The sequence below is a fragment of the Rattus norvegicus genome, chromosome X, assembly GCF_021556685.1.
Source record: "Rattus norvegicus strain SHRSP/BbbUtx chromosome X, alternate assembly SHRSP_T2T, whole genome shotgun sequence".
In the NCBI taxonomy this organism is placed as follows: Eukaryota; Metazoa; Chordata; class Mammalia; order Rodentia; family Muridae; genus Rattus; species Rattus norvegicus.
The window spans coordinates 8,239,951-8,263,006 of record NC_141554.1 but is presented as its reverse complement, the minus strand read 5'-3'; the positions used below and the strand labels follow the sequence as shown (position 1 = coordinate 8,263,006).

Genomic DNA, 23,056 nt, shown 5'->3' with positions numbered 1-23,056 from the left:
AACCCCTCATAGAAGAAAGTGCTGGTGAAGATAGAAATGAAGGGCTTTTTCAATTAGAGCCAGCTAGGCCATGCTGCCATAACAAAATGCTACATTTTGGATGGCTTAAAGTTTATTTCTCAGAGTTCTAGAGTGCAAGACTCAAAAGATCAAGATTCTAGCACATTCATTTAGTGGGGCCTGTCTTCTTGGCTTTGGATAGTTGAATTTTTGCTGTCCCTTTAGGACTTTTCCTCTATGTGTTCTCCAGCTCCAGCATTGCCCCCCCCCATATTACAAGGTTAGTAACCCCATTATAAAGGCTTCTATTTCTCAAAGGCTCCATCTCCAAATATCTAGATATTGAAGGCTATAACTTCAAATGAGAAATTTGGGGAGACCAGCTGGAGATAAAGCTCAGATGTAGAGCACTTGCCTAGCATACTTGAGGCCCAGGGTTTCCCCAGTAGCATTAAAAATGGGGAGACATGAATAGTAAGTCCACAGCTCACTCAAGCCTATTAAAAGAGCAGCTCAGTGACTTAGCAACTGATTTTATGTCTGTATTTGCAACAAGAAACCTTAACTCCTAGTAGTGATTGTGTGTGTGTGTGTGTGTGTGTGTGTGTGTGTGTGTGTGTGTGTGTGTGATCTGAGTGTGGGCCCACACTTCTCTTGCCTATTCAGCTTTATAGAAATCAGCCAACTCCTGGTGGTCTTTTCCCTTCACCTATTCACCTTTGCTCTAACTACCTCCACTGTGATTAATGTGTCAGTGCCAAGGAAATAGGCAAAACATGATCAGAGAATACTTTTTCTCCCTAAAATTTAATGTAGAATGGACTTAAGCCACCCTTTCATGTTTTTTTCTCACTTTAAGGCCTGGAACTAGACAGGCTCCCATTAGCCTGCACCATAACTATATTCCCATGTCCTGGTACTGGCTTTTTGCAGAGGAGAGCAGCCTCAGCCTCCCTTTACTTGGAGTATTAGAGAGAAGAGACTACATAAAGGAAAGAAAGACCTACAGCAGTTATTAGGAGTGCCTCTGCCTGCTGTAGTTCTTTTATTTTCCTAACCAGAAGTTGGCCAACTTGAAGAGTGGCCTAACTGAATGTCCCTGAGTGCTATTTTGTTCCCATTTTTTCAGTGTTGGGAATTGCACTCTGGCCTTTCATACACTAGACAAGTGCTCTTACTGGACTAGATCCTAAGCTCTACTCTTTTGTTCTTGATCAGCATCAGAATTCATTAGTGATGGAGTAGAGAATGAGATGTGGAGAAGCTTCAAGTTCTCTTTAAGATATTGTGTGATTGGGTTGGAGAGATAGTTGCATATTATTATATATATATATATATTACTGGGTGTTTTTTCAAGGACCTGAGTTTGATTTCCAGTATCTACATGGTGACTCACAATCATCCATATCTCTAGTTCCAAGGAGATCTGATACACTCCTCTAGCCTCCATGGCACATATATACAGGCAAAACACCCATATACATAACAAAAAAAGGTATTTGATTATCAGATTTAGTTACTATTCATTACCTGTATAACCCACATTGTCTGGGTGATATTCTGGGGTAACCAAGACTCATTGATTAAAATGGCTATAGAGTTGTTTATATTGTTTTTTAATGGTCTATTGATTTTGTAAATTTTATGTGCATGCATGTGCACAATATGCACACAAGTACCCACAAAAGAAGACATCAGAAGCCCTGGAGCTAGAGTTACAGGCATTTGGGAGGTAGGTGTCTGATGTGGGTGCTGGGAACTAAACCCAGGTTGTTCGCAAGAGCAGTAAGTGCTCCTGACTACTAATCCATCTCTCAGCACCTGATACTCTTGCTTTAAACCTGTTTATAATCATTTCCGTGTTTTCATTCATTATTATTGTATTGTCTTGTTTCTTAATCATTCTTGACAAAATTTGTCTATTAAAACTTGTTTTGACCTTGATATTCTTTATTATATTTAATGTTTAAGTTATTAATTTCTTCTGTGATTTTAACTTTTCTTAGGGATTGTTTTAGCATTTAATTGAAATATAGTTAACATCCCATGGCACTTCCAGATCATGTTTGTAAATTATCTACTATTTTAAAATTTCTGAGCCTTTTTTTTTTCAGGGTAGTCTCAAAACTTGAGATCATTCTTCATCAGCCTTCTAAGTGCTAAGATTATAGGTGTGTGCCACTGCCACTAGCTTCCATTTTAAAGAAAAAATTTAGATATGTTTATTTTATGCATACATGTGTTTTGCTTGCATATATGTCTGTATGCCACATGCATTCCTGGTACTGAAGGAGGGTGATGAATCCCCTGGCACTGGAGTTATAGACAGCAGTGAGTCGACATGTGGATGCTAGGAATCAAACCTGGGTCCCTGGCAAACAAGTGTCCTGGGATTCTCCACATACACTAGGCAGTGGGCCAGTGAGCTACAAGGCTCTGCCTGTCACTGACTCTGCAGTGCTGTTGTAATGATAAACATATTCCACCATAGCCAACTTTTTATATAACCGGTGGAGAGTGAACTCAGGCCCCTATGTTAGAGTTATCTTTTATAAAATTTTGTTCTGAGGCTCTTTTGTTTTGGTTTCGCTTGTTTGATGTAGGGTCTTGCTATTTAACGAAGGCTGGCCTGAGCTGGAGATTTTCCTGCAACAGCCTATTTGATGTGCGAGTGCTTTGCCAACGATGCCATCTCCCCAATCCTGTATTTTTAGATTTGAATTTGGGTTTTTGTTCGTTTGTTTTTAACCTATAGGTAATTGAGAGAAGTAGTGTTAGAAAATATTCCTTAGATTTTATATAATAGTTTACTTTATTTGGAAGTGCTAGGAATATAACCACAGGCCTTGTGGATGTTAGGCAAGTGCTATACAATTGAGCAATACCTCAGCCCCTTAGATGTGTCTGCCTTTTGTTTGTTTGGTTGTTGGTTTTGATAGGGTATCATTGTATAGCCTAAGCTGGCCTCAAATTGACAATCTTCTGGCTTTATTTAGCACATATGTTGGTTCCATTTCCTCAACATTTCTCAAATTTATCCTATCCTTCTTATCCCTTTTAACTACTTCAGCCCACTCTGGCTAAGCCTCTCAGATTCGCACTCCGTATTTCCATATTCCTTTTAAACTATTTTATTTTTATTTTTGTGTATATCTGTTTTGTGAGTGCAGGTGACTGCAGGAGAGACCATGGAGATGCAGATGGTTGGTTGTGAGCCATCTAATATGGTTGCTGGAATGAAACTCAAATCTGGAAGAACAGCAAGTGTTCTTAACCAACGAGCCATCTCTCCAACCCCCCATATTTTTATTAATCTTTCTGAAATGTAAATTTAGCATATTTAAATTGTTCTGTGGCTTCTGTTGTTCTTACATGGCTTCCAAACTTTATACCAGGACCCCTGCCTAATTATCTAGTTTTACTCCAGTGTTTCTGTAAACACCAGGCCCCTTTCATTTTCTTCCTGATGACTGAAATAAATTTACCTTGTTCAATATGTTACCTTTGTTTGGTACTGTCTTTCTTTCTCAATCTTTCCAGTAAAACTCTAACTTTTTCATTCTCACTTTGTACAGTAATTCTTCGGTTGTCCTCTATGTTTCCCTTTTCTGGATTTCTAAAGTATTCTCAGCACCTCTTACCACAGTCATGTTGTTTAAATGGTTTATTTAGGTATATGTTACTTCTCTTTTAGTGCCTAAAATAGTGTCTGGTTCATTTTGGGTGTTCAAGTGTTCGTAGACTGACTAAAGAACCAGAAAGGTGGAGTGACTTTTTCAAGATCATGTTGCTTATAAGTGACAAAAATGAGGCTAGAAAAAAAGACTCTCATTGCCTTATGCTATAGACCAGTACTGATCCTAGGATATTTTGTAAAACAAGATACATATAATATTGTGTATGATGGAAGTCACTTTAAGCTCGTTTATCAATGATTAATATGCTTATACGTTACTTTGTAAATAGACAAAGTACTGTATCCGTAGAAACCTGTTTCTAGTATGTAGTTTTGCATGTAAATATTTACAACATAAGCAGTTAAGATAGTTTCAATATATTTATAATATATTTCCAGCTGTTTTTAAACTGCCAGACTTGCCTTTTTAATATCTCTCCCCCCACCTCTCCCTCTCCCCACCTCTCTCTCCCTCCCTTCCTCCCTCTCCCTCCCTCCCCCACTCTGTGTGTATGTCTGTGTGTGTGTATGTATGTTGGAGATATATGCTGATGATACTCAGAGCCTCAGGCATGCTAAACACACTCTATCACTCAGTTTTCTGACTATATTTTGATAGTGCAGTTAAAAATTTACAAGAGTGACATATTCTAGATATTATTATTTAAAAGATTATATGAGGCAAAGTTTATAATACCTAACAGGATGGCTAAATTTGATACACTGGATGAATAGCTCAGGCAATGTCTGATTAAAATTTGTAGATGTAAGTACCAACATGTCAAGGCTTTTGTGTCTTTAGATTCTGCCATTGTCTGTGGTGTATGAGAATCTCAGGATTTAGAAACTTAGACCCAAATATCATTTTGTAATAGGGTAAAGAAATATATCCAATTTAAGTTTTTTTAAGAAATATGTTTTAAAATTGAAGTACAAGGAAATCATCAGAAAGCTGAAATAGTATGCATCTATACTTTTATTGTTTAATTTTCAGTTAAAGGGATGTATCCAAGGCCATGTACATTCTAAACCTACATTGTAATACTGAACTATATCCTAGTCTGAATTAGTATGTCCTGATTAGGATCAATGCAGAGGATAAGCTTTGATTTCCTAGTAGAGTTTTTTGCAGTTGTATTTGAAATAGACTTTTGTTCTGTAGCCCTGGCTGGACTTGAATGCCTGTCTTGTAATCTTCCTGCCTCAGCTTCCCAATTGCAGGGATTGGAGGTGCATACCTCATGCCCAACTTACATATCTACTTCCATTGAAATATTTGTTTTGAAGAAATATATTCTTGACCTTGCCCAAATATGCCAAAATACTGTTGATAGTAGCAGTGATCTTATGTCACCTGGATTAACTCACAGGAAGACCCAAATTATAGTGTCACATGGGCTTTCCTTTAGGTTCGTGTGCCCAAGAATGAAATTTGATAGCAGAAAGAGTGGATGCATTTCCTAGGGGGTAGTTATATATTAACCAAGGTTAGAAACTTTAGATTATTTAAAATTGGTAAGTCGACCCCTCAGTTCCATTATCACACTTAGAAAATGGAAAAATAAAAGCTCTTTATGTTATCTAACAGGCTTTGTGTATATGTGTGACTATTCTCAGTTGCCTCAAAAAAGGATGCTTACGGTTGAAATGATTGAAGCAGGATCCAGGCAGTACACATAGCACTTGGTGAATGTGTCCTTGAACTTTGGTTTCTTTCCCGCTTCCCTCACTCATTGTTCTCATTTACTGAAAACAAACAAATGTTTTCTATTAAATGAGACTGAGGAACTTAAGTTTTAGCATTCACAACTAACTGTCCCTGGCATCCCATAGGCACTTACTTAGTTTTGGTGAATAACGTTAACAATACTCAAGGTAATGTGTCTTGTTTCTGCAGGTTGATCCAAAAGATTACACGTTTAGTGGACTAAAGGACGAAACAGTAGGTCGCTTACCTGGAAAAGTGGCAGGACAACAGTTTGTCATTCAAGACTGTGAGAACTGTAACATCTATATTTTTGACCACTCAGCTACTATTACTATTGATGACTGTACTAACTGTGTAATTTTTTTGGGACCAGTGAAAGGCAGTGTGTTTTTCCGAAATTGTAGAGATTGCAAGTGCACATTGGCTTGCCAACAATTTCGTGTAAGGGACTGTAGAAAGTTGGAAGTCTTTTTGTGCTGTGCCACTCAACCCATTATTGAATCTTCTACAAACATCAAGTTTGGCTGTTTTCAATGGTACTACCCTGAATTGGCAGCCCAATTCAAAGATGCAGGCCTCAGTATCTTCAATAACATATGGAGTCATGTTCATGATTTTACACCTGTGTCCGGAGAGCTCAACTGGAGCCTTCTGCCAGAAAATGCTGTGGTTCAAGACTATGTTCCTCTTCCAACGACTGAAGAGTTCAAAGCTGTGCGAATTTCCACAGATCCCAATAGAAGCATTGTTCCTGTATCCCGGGGTCAGAGACAGAAGTACAGTGATGAATCATGTCTCGTGGTGTTATTTGCCGATGATTATACAACAGCAAATGCCAGGAAACTAATTGATGAGGTAAGGAGAAAGAGAAGAGAAATAGTCATACATAGGAGGGCCATGCTACATTGGAGACTTTCGAGGTTTTCTTGTTTTCAAATTTATTATTAAAAATACTGGCAGCCCTTAAGTTAGTCCCCCCAACTCCTTGCCTCCACAAGGCTTGCCTTAGAAGCAGATCACTCGGTCTTCAAAATCCTTCTCCAGAAAACTTTTCATCCTAGTTCAAATCAGTAAGCATTCTTTAGCACCAATTATATGTGGGTCATGTTGTTACCATATTTCATTCATTATATGATGCATGTTTGTTTTCCACATCTTTGCTTACATACTTTGTAATTAGTTGCAACTTAGAAATAATTGAACATAGTTGATGCTGGAAATGAAGGCATATAGATACAATTCTCTGCCTCAAGAACTGTCATTCTTCATCATAAACAATTTCTATGCATACTCACAACAGTACTGCATATGGAATCATGGCCTTTCCTAATGAGGAAACTTCTTTGGAGTTTTAATTGGTTGTAAATGACACTTGAGAATATGTTTAGACCCTGCTGTGACAGTGCACATCACAGCCCCATTCACACTGGGCTCCTTATTAGCTCATGCCCCATTGCCATTGATAGGACACTGGGATAGACTCTAATATAGACTCAATAATATGAAGAAGATGAGGATTGGAATGTCAAAAGCTCTAGCACTTATGAGGAGAGGCTTTCTGTGAGGTCATTAAGTAGAGAAGAGTTATTGCACAGCAGCTTCCCCTTGAAAAAGCATTTGAGGGGAGAGCAGTAGTTCCTTAGTTGGTAGGTGTGCCAGTAAGAAGATGCATTGATCAGGATTTATCCAATAGAATCAGTTTAAACTTAAAAATCAAGTTTTCAGAAGTGGATAAGTAAGTTTCTTTCTGAAGGGATTGTTGTAAATTTGAAGTACACCAAAAGGAATGATTTTTCTAGACAAAATGTAAAAATGAGTATCTCTATAATTACATATCTGTAATGCAGAGAATCCATGTCTGAACTCTACAAAGTATATTGGAGGCACAGGTTTTAAAACTATAGAACCTAAAGTATAATTTTAAAACTTTGATACATTACTCATTATTGATTTTTTTTATTCAGAATCTCTCTCTGTGTAGCCATACCTAGCCTGAAACTTATTTATGTACAGCAGGCTGTATCTTGAACTTCCCACAATCTTTCTGCCTCTGTGTTCCAATGGCTTAAGCCATTATATCTGGCTTCAGATGTTGTTTTCTTTTGTTATGCCAGTATGGTAAAAGCATGCTGTAAGTTTTGTAAAATGTAGAAAATATGCCTATAGCCTTTGCCACTATCTAGTCACAACGTTAATTCAATATCTGAGAAATAAATATCTTCACTGTGTTGTAGGGCAAATTTCTTTTATATGGTGAATTTTTACTACATATAATTTTCAAAAGATTAATCATGAAGTTAAACTCCTTTGGTAGATAACCAGGAGTAGATATATAGATGTTAATATGTTAACATGTTTTAAAAAATGCCATCAACTCAGTCTTTATTTATGAGTCATGAATGTTCTGAATCTTTTAACCTTTGGTATCTAATGTAGAAAAAAAAGGTGGCCTTTGCAAGAATATGACTTAGAAGAGTGATATTCTTTAAATATCCTTCTGGAATGCAAAATAAAAATCATACACTAATAATAATAGTAGCTTACTCTTAACATAGTATTAGATATGTAATTTTACTGTGGCAGGCACTGTTAAAAATGACTTATATGAATTAACACACTTTAAAACAACCCTATGAACCATAGACAGGGTAAGTAACTTGGCAAAGGTCACTCGGGTACCTGGTAAACAGTGGAGCTGTGATTCATCCATGCAGGCTGATAGTTACTGTGCCTGTGTATTAACCCGAAAACATAAAGCTTTTGTGCTTCCCTATGCTGAAAGAAAGCCCATGGATGGGAGGTGTAGGAATGTGACCCCACATACTGAGACTCAGGAGGCTTCTAAACTAGAGGTGCTTTGGTTAGAACTGTCTAGTTCAGAAAGCACAATTTAATGAATAAATGATTAAAACATGTAGTAGTTTAGAAGTAACCAGTGTTCCTGTAAGTAATACCTCAACTACATTCGGTAAGTAAGCCCTATGAACTAATTGGTTCACACAGGGATGAAAAAGGAAGAGGGTGCAAGAGAGAGAAAATGAAAATGAAACTTACACATGGAGAGTATCAAAGCATTTAAAGTGTGGGAAGGTTCCTTCCACCTACCCACCTAAAAAGTGTGTAGTGTAGGCTCTCAAGCATCTTCTTCATTTAAAATGGTAATTAATTTTGGAATAGGTTAAAGATGACTCCTACAGGCAGTGTACTTGGCATTTCCATGGTTGGTTAACTTCCCTGTTCACAGATTCATAGATTAACGCCTGTGTTTAATTAGGAAGAATAAAATGCACACGGGCCCCACAGTTTTCCATTTGATGTTAACTTTTTTGGTTCCATGGCTGTTGTTTTCCCCACAAGCGAATATAAACTTCCTTTGTATATAGCACAGTACTGGCAAGTGAGCAATAAGACTTGAATATGTCGGCTCATACATGATTGAATTTCAGTGAGTGAACTCTATGCATCCTCAAAACCATTCAGGAGTACACAAGGCATGAGGATCCCAACTAACACAACTCAGTCCATGATGCTAGGAAAGGAAAGACCTAAGTATTTTTTTTTTATTAACTTGAGTATTTCTTTTTTTTTTTTAACTTGAGTATTTCTTATATACATTTCGAGTGTTATTCCCTTTCCCGGTATCCGGGCAAACATCCCCCTCCCCCATCCCCTTCCTTATGGGTGTTCCCCTCCTAAACCTCCCCCCATTGCCGCCCTCCCCCCACCAGTCTAGTTCACTGGGGGTTCAGTCTTAGCAGGACCCAGGGCTTCCCCTTCCACTGGTGCTCTTACTAGGATATTCATTGCTACCTATGAGGTCAGAGTCCAGGGTCAGTCCATGTATAGTCTTTAGGTAGTGGCTTAGTCCCTGGAAGCTCTGGTTGCTTGGCATTGTTGTTCATAAGGGGTCTCGAGCCCCTTCAAGCTCTTCCAGTTCTTTCTCTGATTCCTTCAACGGGGGTCCTATTCTCAGTTCAGTGGTTTGCTGCTGGCATTCGCCTCTGTATTTGCTGTATTCTGGCTGTGTCTCTCAGGAGCGATCTACATCCGGCTCCTGTCGGTCTGCACTTCTTTGCTTCATCCATCTTGTCTAATTGGGTGGCTATATATGTATGGATCACATGTGGGGCAGACTCTGAATGGGTGTTCCTTCAGTATCTGTTTTAATCTTTGCCTCTCTCTTCCCTGCCAAGGGTATTCTTGTTCCCCTTTTAAAGAAGGAGTGAAGCATTCACATTTTGATCATCCGTCTTGAGTTTCCTTTGTTCTAGGCATCTAGGGAAATTCAAGCATTTGGGCTAATAGCCACTTATCAATGAGTGCATACCATGTATGTCTTTCTGTGATTGGGTTAGCTCACTCAGGATGATGTTTTCCAGTTCCAACCATTTGCCTACGAATTTCATAAAGTCGTTGTTTTTGATAGCTGAGTAATATTCCATTGTGTAGATGTACCACATTTTCTGTATCCATTCCTCTGTTGAAGGGCATCTGGGTTCTTTCCAGCTTCTGGCTATTATAAATAAGGCTGCAATGAACATAGAGGAGCACGTGTCTTTTTTATATGTTGGGGCATCTTTTGGGTATATGCCCAAGAGAGGTATAGCTGGATCCTCAGGCAGTTCAATGTCCAATTTTCTGAGGATTCTCCAGACTGATTTCCAGAATGGTTGTACCAGTTTGCAATTCCACCAGCAATGGAGGAGTGTTACTCTTCCTCCACATCCTCGCCAGCATCTGTTGTCCCCTGAGTTTTTGATCTTAGCCATTCTCACTGGTGTGAGGTGAAATCTCAGGGTTGTTTTGATTTGCATTTCCCTTATGACTAAAGATGTTGAACATTTCTTTAGGTGTTTCTCAGCCATTCGGCATTCCTCAGCTGTGAATTCTTTGTTTAGCTCTGAACCCCATTTTTTAATACGGTTATTTGTTTCCCTGCGGTCTAACTTCTTGAGTTCTTTGTATATTTTGGATATAAGGCCTCTATCTGTTGTAGGATTGGTAAAGATCTTTTCCCAATCGGTTGGTTGCCGTTTTGTCCTAACCACCGTGTCCTTTGCCTTACAGAAGCTTTGTAGTTTTATGAGATCCCATTTGTCGATTCTTGATCTTAGAGCGTAAGCCATTGGTGTTTTGTTTAGGAAATTTTTTCCAGTGCCCATGTGTTCCAGATGCTTCCCTAGTTTTTCTTCTATTAGTTTGAGTGTGTCTGGTTTGATGTGGAGGTCCTTGATCCACTTGGACTTAAGCTTTGTACAGGGTGATAAGCATGGATCGATCTGCATTCTTCTACATGTTGACCTCCAGTTGAACCAGCACCATTTGCTGAAAATGCTATCCTTTTTCCATTTGATGGTTTTGGCTCCTTTGTCAAAAATCAAGTGACCATAGGTGTGTGGGTTCATTTCTGGGTCTTCAATTCTATTCCATTGGTCTATCTGTCTGTCTCTGTACCAATACCATGCAGTTTTTATCACTATTGCTCTGTAATACTGCTTGAGTTCAGGGATAGTGATTCCCCCTGAAGTCCTTTTATTGTTGAGGATAGCTTTAGCTATCCTGGTTTTTTTGTTATTCCAGATGAATTTGCAAATTTTTCTGTCTAACTCTTTGAAGAATTGGATTGGTATTTTGATGGGGATTGCATTGAATCTGTAGATTGCTTTTGGTAAAATGGCCATTTTTACTATATTAATCCTGCCAATCCATGAGCATGGGAGATCTTTCCATCTTCTGAGGTCTTCTTCAATTTCCTTCTTCAGTGTCTTGTAGTTCTTATTCTACAGATCTTTTACTTGCTTGGTTAAAGTCACACCGAGGTACTTTATATTATTTGGGTCTATTATGAAGGGTGTCATTTCCCTAATTTCTTTCTCGGCTTGTTTCTCTTTTGTGTAGAGGAAGGCTACTGATTTATTTGAGTTAAATTTATACCCAGCCACTTTGCTGAAGTTGTTTATCAGCTTTAGTAGTTCTCTGGTGGAACTTTTGGGATCACTTAAATACACTATCATATCATCTGCAAACAGTGATATTTTGACTTCTTCTTTTCCGATCTGTATCCCCTTGACCTCCTTTTGTTGTCTGATTGCTCTGGCTAGAACTTCAAGAACTATATTGAATAAGTAGGGAGATAGTGGGCAGCCTTGTCTAGTCCCTGATTTTAGTGGGATTGCTTCGAGTTTCTCTCCATTTAGTTTAATGTTAGCAACTGGTTTGCAGTATATGGCTTTTACTATGTTCAGGTATGGGCCTTGAATTCCTATTCTCTCCAGGACTTTTATCATGAAGGGGTGTTGAATTTTGTCAAATGCTTTCTCAGCGTCTAATGAAATGATCATGTGGTTTTGTTCTTTCAGTTTGTTTATATAATGGATCACGTTGATGGTTTTCCGTATATTAAACCATCCCTGCATGCCTGGGATGAAGCCTACTTGGTCATGGTGGATGATTGTTTTCATGTGCTCTTGGATTCGGTTTGCCAGAATTTTGTTGAGTATTTTTGCATCGATATTCATAAGGGAAATTGGTCTGAAGTTCTCTTTCTTTGTTGTGTCTTTGTGTGGTTTAGGTATAAGAGTAATTGTGGCTTCGTAGAAGGTATTCTGTAGTGATCCATCTGAACCCCATTTTTGAATAGGGTTATTTGTTTCCCTGCGGTCTAACTTCTTGAGTTCTTTGTATATTTTGGATATAAGGCCTCTATCTGTTGTAGGATTGGTAAAGATCTTTTCCCAATCTGTTGGTTGCCGTTTTGTCCTAACCACAGTGTCCTTTGCCTTACAGAAGCTTTGCAGTTTTATGAGATCCCATTTGTCGATTCTTGATCTTAGAGCGGAAGCCATTGGTGTTTTGTTTAGGAAATTTTTTCCAGTGCCCATGTTTTAAGATGCTTCCCTAGTTTTTCTTCTATTAGTTTGAGTGTGTCTGGTTTGATGTGGAGGTCCTTGATCCACTTGGACTTAAGCTTTGTACAGGGTGATAAGCATGGATCGATCTGCATTCTTCTACATGTTGACCTCCAGTTGAACCAGCACCATTTGCTGAAAATGCTATCTTTTTTCCATTGGATGGTTTTGGCTCCTTTGTCAAAAATCAAGTGACCATAGGTGTGTGGGTTCATTTCTGGGTCTTCAATTCTATTCCATTGGTCTATCTGTCTGTCTCTGTACCAATACCATGCACTTTTTATCACTATTGCTCTGTAACACTGCTTGAGTTCAGGGATAGTGATTCCCCCTGAAGTCCTTTTATTGTTGAGGATAGCTTTAGCTATCCTGGTTTTTTTGTTATTCCAGATGAATTTGCATATTGTTCTGTCTAACTCTTTGAAGAATTGGATTGGTATGTTGATGGGGATTGCATTGAATCTGTAGATTGCTTTTGGTAAAATGGCCATTTTTACTATATTAATCCTGCCAATCCATGAGCATGGGAGATCTTTCCATCTTCTGAGGTCTTCTTTAATTTCCTTCTTCAGTGTCTTGAAGTTCTTATTGTACAAATCTTTTACTTGCTTGGTTAAAGTCACACCGAGGTACTTTAAATTATTTGGGTCTATTATGAAGGGTGGCATTTCCCTAATTTCTTTCTCGGCTTGTTTCTCTTTTGTGTAGAGGAAGGCTACTGATTTATTTGGGTTAATTTTATACCCAGCCACTTTGCTGAAGTTGTTTATCAGCTTTAGTAGTTCTCTGGTGGAACTTTTGGGATCACTTAAATATACTATCATATCATCTGCAAACAGTGATATTTTGACTTCTTCTTTTCCGATCTGTATCCCCTTGACCTCCTTTTGTTGTCTGATTGCTCCGGCTAGAACTTCAAGAACTATATTGAATAAGTAGGGAGATAGTGGGCAGCCTTGTCTAGTCCCTGATTTTAGTGGGATTGCTTCGAGTTTCTCTCCATTTAGTTTAATGTTAGCAACTGGTTTGCAGTATATGGCTTTTACTATGTTCAGGTATGGGCCTTGAATTCCTATTCTCTCCAGGACTTTTATCATGAAGGGGTGTTGAATTTTGTCAAATGCTTTCTCAGCGTCTATTGAAATGATCATGTGGTTTTGTTCTTTCAGTTTGTTTATATAATGGATCACGTTGATGGTTTTCCGTATATTAAACCATCCCTGCATGCCTGGGATGAAGCCTACTTGGTCATGGTGGATGATTGTTTTGATGTGCTCTTGGATTCGGTTTGCCAGAATTTTGTTGGGTATTTTTGCCTCGATATTCATAAGGGAAATTAGTCTGAAGTTCTCTTTCTTTGTTGTGTCTTTGTGTGGTTTAGGTATAAGAGTAATTGTGGCTTCGTAGAAGGTATTCGGTAGTGATCCATCTGTTTCAATTTTGTGGAATAGTTTGGATAATATTGGTATGAGGTCTTCTCTGAAGGTTTGGTAGAATTCTGCACTAAACCCGTCTGGACCTGGGCTCTTTTTGGTTGGGAGACCTTTAATGATTGCTTCTATTTCCTTAGGAGTTATGGGGTTGTTTAACTGGTTTATCTGTTCCTGATTTAACTTCGATACCTGGTATCTGTCTAGGAAATTGTCCATTTCCTGAAGATTTTCAAGTTTTGTTGAATATAGGTTTTTATAGTAAGATCTGATGATTTTTTGAATTTCCTCTGAATCTGTTGTTATGTCTCCCTTTTCATTTCTGATTTTGTTAATTTGGACGCACTCTCTGTGTCCTCTCGTTAGTCTGGCTAAGGGTTTATCTATCTTGTTGATTTTCTCAAAGAACCAACTTTTGGTTCTGTTGATTCTTTCTATGGTCCTTTTTGTTTCTACTTGGTTGATTTCAGCTCTGAGTTTGATTATTTCCTGCCTTCTACTCCTCCTTGGTGTATGTGCTTCTTTTTTTCTAGAGCTTTTAGGTGTGCTGTCAAGCTGCTGACATATGCTCTTTCCTGTTTCTTTCTGCAGGCACTCAGCGCTATGAGTTTTCCTCTTAGCACAGCTTTCATTGTGTCCCATAAGTTTGGGTATGTTGTACCTTTATTTTCATTAAATTCTAAAAAGTTTTTAATTTCTTTCTTTATTTCTTCCTTGACCAGGTTATCATTGAGTAGAGCATTGTTCAATTTCCAAGTATATGTGGGCATTCTTCCTTGATTGTTATTGAAGACCAGTTTTAGGCCGTGGTGGTCCGATAGCACGCATGGGATTATTTCTAATTTTCTGTACCTGTTGAGGCCCGTTTTTTGACCAATTATATGGTCAATTTTGGAGAAAGTACCATGAGGAGCTGAGAAGAAGGTATATCCTTTTGCTTTAGGATAGAATGTTCTATAAATATCCGTTAAGTCCATTTGGCTCATGACTTCTCTTAGTCTGTCTACATCTCTGTTTAATTTCTGTTTCCATGATCTGTCCATTGATGAGAGTGGTGTGTTGAAATCTCCCACTATTATTGTGTGAGGTGCAATGTGTGTTTTGAGCTTTAGTAAGGTTTCTTTTACATATGTAGGTGCCCTTGTATTTGGGGCATAGATATTTAGGATTGAGAGTTCATCTTGGTGGATTTTTCCTTTGATGAATATGAAGTGTCCTTCCTTATCTTTTTTGATGACTTTTAGTTGAAAATTGATTTTATTTGATATTAGAATGGCTACTCCAGCTTGCTTCTTCTGACCATTTGCTTGGAAAATTGTTTTCCATCCTTTCACTCTGAGGTAATGTCTGTCTTTGTCTCTGAGGTGTGTTTCCTGTAGGCAGCAGAATGCAGGGTCCTCATTGCGTATCCAGTTTGTTAATCTATGTCTTTTTATTGGGGAGTTGAGGCCATTGATGTTGAGAGATATTAAGGAATAATGATTATTGCTTCCCGTTATATTCATATTTGGATGTGAGGTTATGTTTGTGTGCTTTCATTCTCTTTGTTTTGTTACCAAGATGATTAGTTTCTTGCTTCTTCTAGGTTATAGCTTGCCTCCTTATGTTGGGCTTTACCATTTATTATCCTTTGTAGTGCTGGATTTGTAGAAAGATATTGTGTAAATTTGGTTTTGTCATGGAATATCTTGGTTTCTCCATCTATGTTAATTGAGAGTTTTGCAGGATACAGTAACCTGGGCTGGCATTCGTGTTCTCTTAGGGTCTGTATGACATCAGTCCAGGATCTTCTGCCCTTCATAGTTTCTGGCGAGAATTCTGGTGCGATTCTGATAGGTCTGCCTTTATATGTTACTTGACCTTTTTCCCTTACTGCTTTTAATATTCTTTCTTTATTTTGCGCGTTTGGTGTTTTGACTATTATGTGACGGTAGGTGTTTCTTTTCTGGTCCAATCTATTTGGAGTTCTGTAGGCTTCTTGTATGTCTATGGGTATCTCTTTTTTTAGGTTAGGGAAGTTTTCTTCTATGATTTTGTTGAAGATATTTACTGGTCCTTTGAGCTGGGAGTCTTCACTCTCTTCTATACCTATTATCCTTAGGTTTGATCTTCTCATTGAGTCCTGGATTTCCTGTATGTTTTGGACCAGTAGCTTTTTCCGCTTTACATTATCTTTGACAGTTGAGTCAATGATTTCTATGGAATCTTCTGTTCCTGATATTCTCTCTTCCATCTCTTGTATTCTGTTGGTGAAGCTTGTATCTACAGCTCCTTGTCTCTTCTTTTGGTTTTCTATATCCAGGGTTGTTTCCATGTGTTCTTTCTTGATTGCTTCTATTTCCATTTTTAATTCCTTCAACTGTTTGATTGTGTTTTCCTGGAATTCTTTCAGGGATTTTTGCGATTCCTCTCTGTAGGCTTCTACTTGTTTATTAATGTTTTCCTGTGTTTCCCTAAGGGAGTTCTTCCCGTCTTTCTTGAAGTCCTCCAGCATCATGATCAAATATGATTTTGAAACTAGATCTTGCTTTTCTGGTGTGTTTGGATATTCCATGTTCGTTTTGGTGGGAGAATTGGGCTCCGATGATGCCAAGTAGTCTTGGTTTCTGTTGCTTGGGTTCCTGCGCTTGCCTCTCGCCATCAGATTATCTCTAGTGTTACTTTGTTCTGCTATTTCTGACAGTGGCTAGACTGTCCTATAAGCCTGTGTGTCAGGAGTGCTGTAGACCTGTTTTCCTCTCTTTCAGTCAGTTATGGGGACAGAGTGTTCTGCTTTCGGGCGTGTAGTTTTTCCTCTCTACAGGTATTCAGCTGTTCCTGTGGGCCTGTGTCTTGAGTTCACCAGGCAGCTTTCTTGCAGCAGAAAAGTTGGTCTTACCTGTGGTCCCGAGGCTCAAGTTTGCTCGTGGGGTGCTGCCCACGGGCTCTGTGCGACGGCAGCAACCAGGAATACCTGTGCCGCCCCTTCCGGGAGCTTTAGTGCACCAGGGTTCCAGATGGCCTTTGGTGTTTTCCTCTGGCGTCTGAGATGTATGTACAGAGAGCAGTCTCTTCTGGTTTCCCAGGCTTGTCTGCCTCTCTGAAGGTTTAGCTCTCCCTCCCATGGAATTTGGGTGCAGAGAACTGTTTATCCGGTCTGTTTCCTTCAGGTTCAGGCGGTGTCTCAGGCAGGGGTCCTGCCGCTCCTGGGCCCTCCCCCACGGGAGCCCAGAGGCCTTATACAGTTTCCTCTTGGGCCAGGGATGTGGGCAGGGGTGAGCAGTGTTGGTGGTCTCTTCCGCTCTGCAGCCTCAGGAGTGCCCACCTGACCAGGCGATTGGGTCTCTCTCTCACAGGGTCTGGGAGCAGAGAGCTGCTGCGGGCCGGGATCCTTGAGTATTTCTTATATACATTTCAAGTGTTATTCCCTTTCCTGGTTTCCGGGCAAACATCCCCCTCCCCCCTCCCCTTCCTTATGGGTGTTCCCCTCCCAACCCTCCCCCCATTGCCGCCCTCCCCCCATAGTCTAGTTCACTGGGGGTTCAGTCTTAGCAGGACCCAGGGCTTCCCCTTCCTCTGGTGCTCTTACTAGGATATTCATTGCTACCTATGAGGTCAGAGTCCAGGGTCAGTCCATGTATAGTCTTTAGGTAGTGGCTTAGTCCCTGGAAGCTCTGGTTGCTTGACATTGTTGTACTTTTGGGGTCTCGAGCCCCTTCAAGCTCTTCCAGTTCTTTCTCTGATTCCTTCAACGGGGCACCTATTCTCAGTTCAGTGGTTTGCTGCTGGCATTCACCTCTATATTTGCTGTATTCTGGCTGTGGAAAGACCTAAGTATCATGATGAGAGATTATATATTAGTTTAAATAATATTTGAGTTTGCAAAGAAACTAGTTAGTTCTGAGATGAAAAAAATTGTCTCACAACACAGCTCTGTTAGGATAACTTAGACTTGAAGATGCAATTACCAACTCTGGTTTGCTGAGGAATATCATAAAAGTACATTTTGTATTGTTTTACAAACTCAATACATGGTTTTTCTAAGCTAGGGAGTATGAAACGTGAAAAGGCAGGACATTCTCTAAAGGTTGGTTAAAGCAGAAAGCCCACTGTGTACAGAGTTAAGGAAGTTACCAAGACTTGGTTTTCTTACCACCAAAATCACTTGATTGCTTTTATATGAATCACATTTATGTACAGGATAAATTAGGTAAACAAGGTTTGAATTATTTAAGTATATTTTATAATAGAATTTGGTTAGTTACCATGATTGTTTTTGTTTAAAAATTTTATGAGATTTTGATACATGATTTTTAAGTCTTCAGAAATAGGACTTTTATATAAAGGAGTCTCTAAATTTCTTCAGTGAAAATATTAAAATATATACAGCTTCATAGTTCATGTTTTATTTTAGATAATGGTATTTTAATTAATCATATTTTTCAAGAAAATGTCTTATATAGGCTATGTTGCCCTTAAGCAGGGTATGTAGCCAAAAATGGCCTTGAATTATTGATTCTCCCACCTTTGTCTACTGGGTGCTAGGGTTATTATAAGTGAGAACATCCCTAGCCATTTAAGGATCATTTTTTTTTCAGTTTATATATCTGACTGTAAAATGTCTTCAACATTAGAAGTGGTCATAAAATTGATTCTGATATTTTAAGTAACTTTACAGTTACCATCTAGCAACAATGTCTATATAGATTCTTGTAATTTTTAATGTATCTTTTTGTCTGAGGCAGCATTGAATGAAATAGGACTTGAGTTTGATTCAATTTGATAGTATGACATTCAGTTATAAACCATAGCATGTAATATTATGAGCTGTTACCACTGACTTTATAGAATAGGTTGGAAAATACTCACAATCAAGTACATACAAATCTGAAAAATATATCGCTAGCTGTTTTTTTTTTCTTTTTTTCAGAGCTGGGGACCGAACCCAGGGTCTTGCGCTTGCTAGGCAAGCGCTCTACCACTGAGTTAAATCCCCAACCCCTCTAACTGGTTTTTTAAAAAGAATTCTTTTGGATTTTTTGAGACAGGGTTTCTGGAACTCACTTCTATAGACCAGCCTGGCCTTGGACTTAGAGATCTGCCTGCCTCTACCTCCTGAGTGCTGGGATTAAAGGCGTGTTCCACCATTCTTTAATCCACCATCAGATTAACTTGAATTAAAATAGCTATAATGACCTTGAATAGGCTTCTTAACCATGTCATTTCTTAGTTATCTCATTTCTACAAGGAAGATGGTGGTAGTACCCATCTCATGAGAGGTTAAATATATTATAAATAAGTATATAGATGCATAAAGTTCAGAAAACTTCATGTACAGAGTAAATGCCTCCAGTAAGTGTAGTCTAGCATTCTTGTACTATTGCTATACAAATTGATATGATGCCTTTTAAGCTTAACATTAGGTAATTTTTCCACTTTATTATAACATCTTTATTATATTAAACAAATTGTGTTAATTGTAATGAATGTATTTTCATTGAATATTTGCTGTATACCAGAGTCTGAATTAGTCAGAACCAAAGCAAAAATCAGAATGCTGTGTTGTATTATATACAGAAAAATGCTGAAATAACAAAACCTAGTTTTCATACTTGAAGTTCATTTTAAAATCTAAATGAAATATTATTCTCCACAGATGGTTGGCAAAGGCTTTTCCCTAGTGCAGACAAAGGAAATGTCAATGAAAACTGAAGATGCTCAGAGGGTTTTCCGGGAAAAGGCATCAGACTTTTTACTTCTTCTAAACAAAGGTATTTTCTGAATGACCAGGGTTCTTTTGTGGTTATATTCCTGACATACCATCTTAACCTTTTTCTCTTCCTTCCATGTTACCTTCTCTTCTTCTTTTGTTTTTTCTCAATTTTTCTCTTCCTGTTCTGTGTTTAGTACTTAAACCAGTCACATTTCTATATTATTTTAGTTTTATTTTATTATTCTTGTACCTTTGTATTGTTGCAAAGCACTTGGTAAAGATGCACTTTGGCCATACTGAAAAAGAAGTAAGAAATACAAGGTCAGTATTTTCTGTTTTTGTATAATTAACTTCTCGTGAAAAAGGAGAATGTTTTAGTAAGTGAATGTTCCCCGTAAATTTCAGCTATAGAAGAAATGCACACAAGAGAGGAGCTGGAGTGCATACCTTGCCAAAGGGCTGCTGTTTGCCTCTATTTTCTTAACAGTGTACTGACACTGGAGACCAAAGTATTATCTGTCTCTTGGGTGTAGGGACATTGTTTGCTTGCTCAAGGCTCCAAGCTGATATGAATACAATATGCAATGCTAATTAGGTATACCCTACAGAAAGGGCACATCTGCATGTGGGTTTCTTTATGTATAAATAAATTAAAATGAATTCTAAAATTGTATATGAAAAAAGCATTGGATGAGTGTTAGGATAATTTTAATCAGTAATGCTGTGTGTAATTGGGCTATTAAGCGTTAGCACAATATTTCATATCCTTTTACAGTATTATAATAGTGGAAGGACTTACTCCAATCCAGTGCTTGAGTCTACCTCAGAATATCTTTTGACATAGGACATTCAAATGAAATCTTGAAAATGAATTTGGAAAATCTTATCAACTTTCAGAAATGGAATTGAGTGATAAGTCTAACAGTGTGAGGATTAATGTTGAAGTCAGTAATCTGAATCAAGGGCCTTCTTTTAAGGTGACCAGTAATCATTCTCAGGCAGGATTTCTCGATGTCGGCACTGTAGACATCTTGTGCAATAACTTTGTAAAAAAGCATTGTAGAATTACTTCAACCTAAATAGTGTCCGCCTTTAAATAATATGATGTTTCATATGGGTATAGTAAAATGCTACCACCTGTAAAACAAAAATCAGTCAGCAGATATTTTAGGAATTTGGGAAATAAACGTCATACAAACAAGACTGTAAAAGGAAATACAAGCCTACAGGAAGTACTCAAAAGACTGATATAGTCATATCAAATCAAAAGAGCCAACTTAAAGAATTTACACTGGCAAAATTTGGGGACAGTTTGACCATGGAAAAGAATAATGGGGGTTGGGAGTATATTCTGTGGAAGACTGCTTGCCTAGTGTATTTGAAGACTTGGATTCAATTTCTAATAAAAATAAATAAATTCCACAAAAGCGTAATGAAAGTAAGGTAACAACAGAAATGCACCCGTGGAAAAGGTGAGGGCTGAGTGAAGTGGTGCCCACCTGTGCTCCCTGTGCTTGGGAGGGAGAGGCAAGAGGTATTCGGAAGTTCAAGGCTGTCCTCAGCCATGGTTCAGGACCCTGTTTGACTGCTTGAGACTTTTCCAGAAAAGGGGAAGGGAGCATTAGGCTTACATTGGTCTCTTGACTCTTTTGTCTTTGCTTTGTTCTTTTCTTTTTCGAATCTGGAGATGGGGATTTTTTTTGCATTGTTGTGATGAATGAATCAAAATAGGAAAGAAGTTAAATGACACCTTAAGGAAACAATGAACCAAGTCCAAAATCCAAGGCATCCTATAAGATAACAAGCTATGTGTCTTCAGATGAGGAAACAAAAAGATGAGGGAATTCTTTTAGATTAAAATAATCCAAAGAAATATAACAGTGACTGCAATGAGAGAGCCCTGATTGGCTATGGGAATGATGTGGAGTATGGAGTAGACTATATAGGTAGATTTTAAACAAGGAGTTTGAAGATGTTAGAAGTTGTTTGATTTCCTTAGGTATGTAAATCATATTGTGATTAGGTAAGCTATGCATGCTGAGTATCATTGTGTCAGCAAAACAAAAACAAAGCATACATGTAGGGGCCAGCAAAATGACTCAGTGAGTAAAAGCACTTGCCACCAAGTTTGATGACTTGAGTTCAGCTCCTGAGTCGTACATGGAAGGAGTGAAGTGACTTCCACAAGTTGTCCTTTGACTTTCGTAAACATGCCTTGTCATGAGTGCCCCACACACCCACAGCTACAAAAATAAGTAAGTAAACAAATAAATATAAAATAAATAAAACCTCTGTGGCCAAAATTTGACTCTGGGTAACTATAGTTAAAGTTAAGATGGATTTTTTTTTCTTTTTCAGTTTGTCAAGACAGGGTTTCTCTGTGTAGCCCTGGCTGCACTGGAACTCACTCTGAAGATTAGGCTGGCCTCAAACAATAAGATGAATGTGTATGCTGTTCTTTCAGTATTTTTATAATGTGTGATTTTTTTTCCCAAATTAGGAATTAGAAGGGTTGGACTAATGCCTCGGTGGTTAAGAGCCAGAGGACCGAGGTTCATGTGGTGTTTGACAATTGGCTCTAATTTCAGTGCCCACCATTCTGATGCCTTCTTCTGGGGTCCTCAGACACCTCATGGTCCACAGACATATATGTAGGCAAAACACCGATACATACAAATAATAAATAAAATAAAACCTTTTTAAAAATTATTCATTTATTCTCAAAACCTCCAAGATTTTTGAGAAAATTTGAAGCTGCCCAGTAGTGAGTTCCTATGGAATAGCAAACAGACCCAGTGCTAATGTTCCTAAAGGTAGACCAGGCCATCTTTTAAGGTGACCAGTAATCATTCTCAGGCAGGATTTCTCAACGTGGGCACTGTTGACATCCTGTGCAATAACTTCTGTCCTGGGTAGGGCCGGCCTGTGTGTGACAATGCTGCACAGCACTCTGGCTCTGTCCACTCAATACTAATTTCTTCAGTCATAGCAACAACAAAATGCTTTTAGACATTGCCTGATGTCCTTTAAGGAGCATAAGTGTTGTCAGTTGAAATTTTACTTTTATTATAATTCATGGCTGAATCTAAACTAGTCTTTAATTATGATTATCTAGTTCTAGTTAATAAATGTTACTATTTGACTATTAATAAGAGAATCTGTTGTCCATTCTGAGTCTTCCAAACCTGACTAATCCTCAAAACTCTATAGGATGGTGTTTTTTGATGTTTTTAAAAATATAAATTTCCAATACCTCGGTGTGACTTTAACCAAGCAAGTAAAAGATCTGTACAATAAGAACTTGAAGCCTCTGAAGAAAGAAATTGAAGAAGACCACAAAAGATGGAAAGATCTCCCATGCTCTTGGATTGGCAGGATTAATATAATAAAAATGGCCATTATACCAAAAGCGATCTACAGATTCAATGCAATCCCCATCAAAATACCAATCCAATTCTTCAAAGAGTTAGACAGAACAATTTGCAAGTTCATCTGTAATAACAAAAAACCCAGGATAGCTAAAGCTATCCTCAACAATAAAAGGACTTCAGGGGGAATCACTATCCCTGAACTCAAGCAGTGTTACAGAGCAATAGTGATAAAAACTGCATGGTATTGGTACAGAGACAGACAGACCAATGG

At 38.3% G+C, this 23,056-nt stretch overlaps 1 protein-coding gene across 2 annotated transcripts in view; it reads left to right on the top strand.

Moving 5' to 3' along the window:
• Rp2 (RP2 activator of ARL3 GTPase) overlaps window positions 1-23,056 on the top strand; it is a 50,557-nt gene that overhangs the window by 5,694 nt on the left and 21,807 nt on the right. For both annotated transcript variants that reach the window (XM_087600404.1, NM_001109012.2), the window contains 2 exon segments: window positions 5,574-6,239; window positions 19,358-19,472. In XM_087600404.1, coding sequence (XP_087456530.1) covers window positions 5,574-6,239; window positions 19,358-19,472 — 781 coding nt within the window.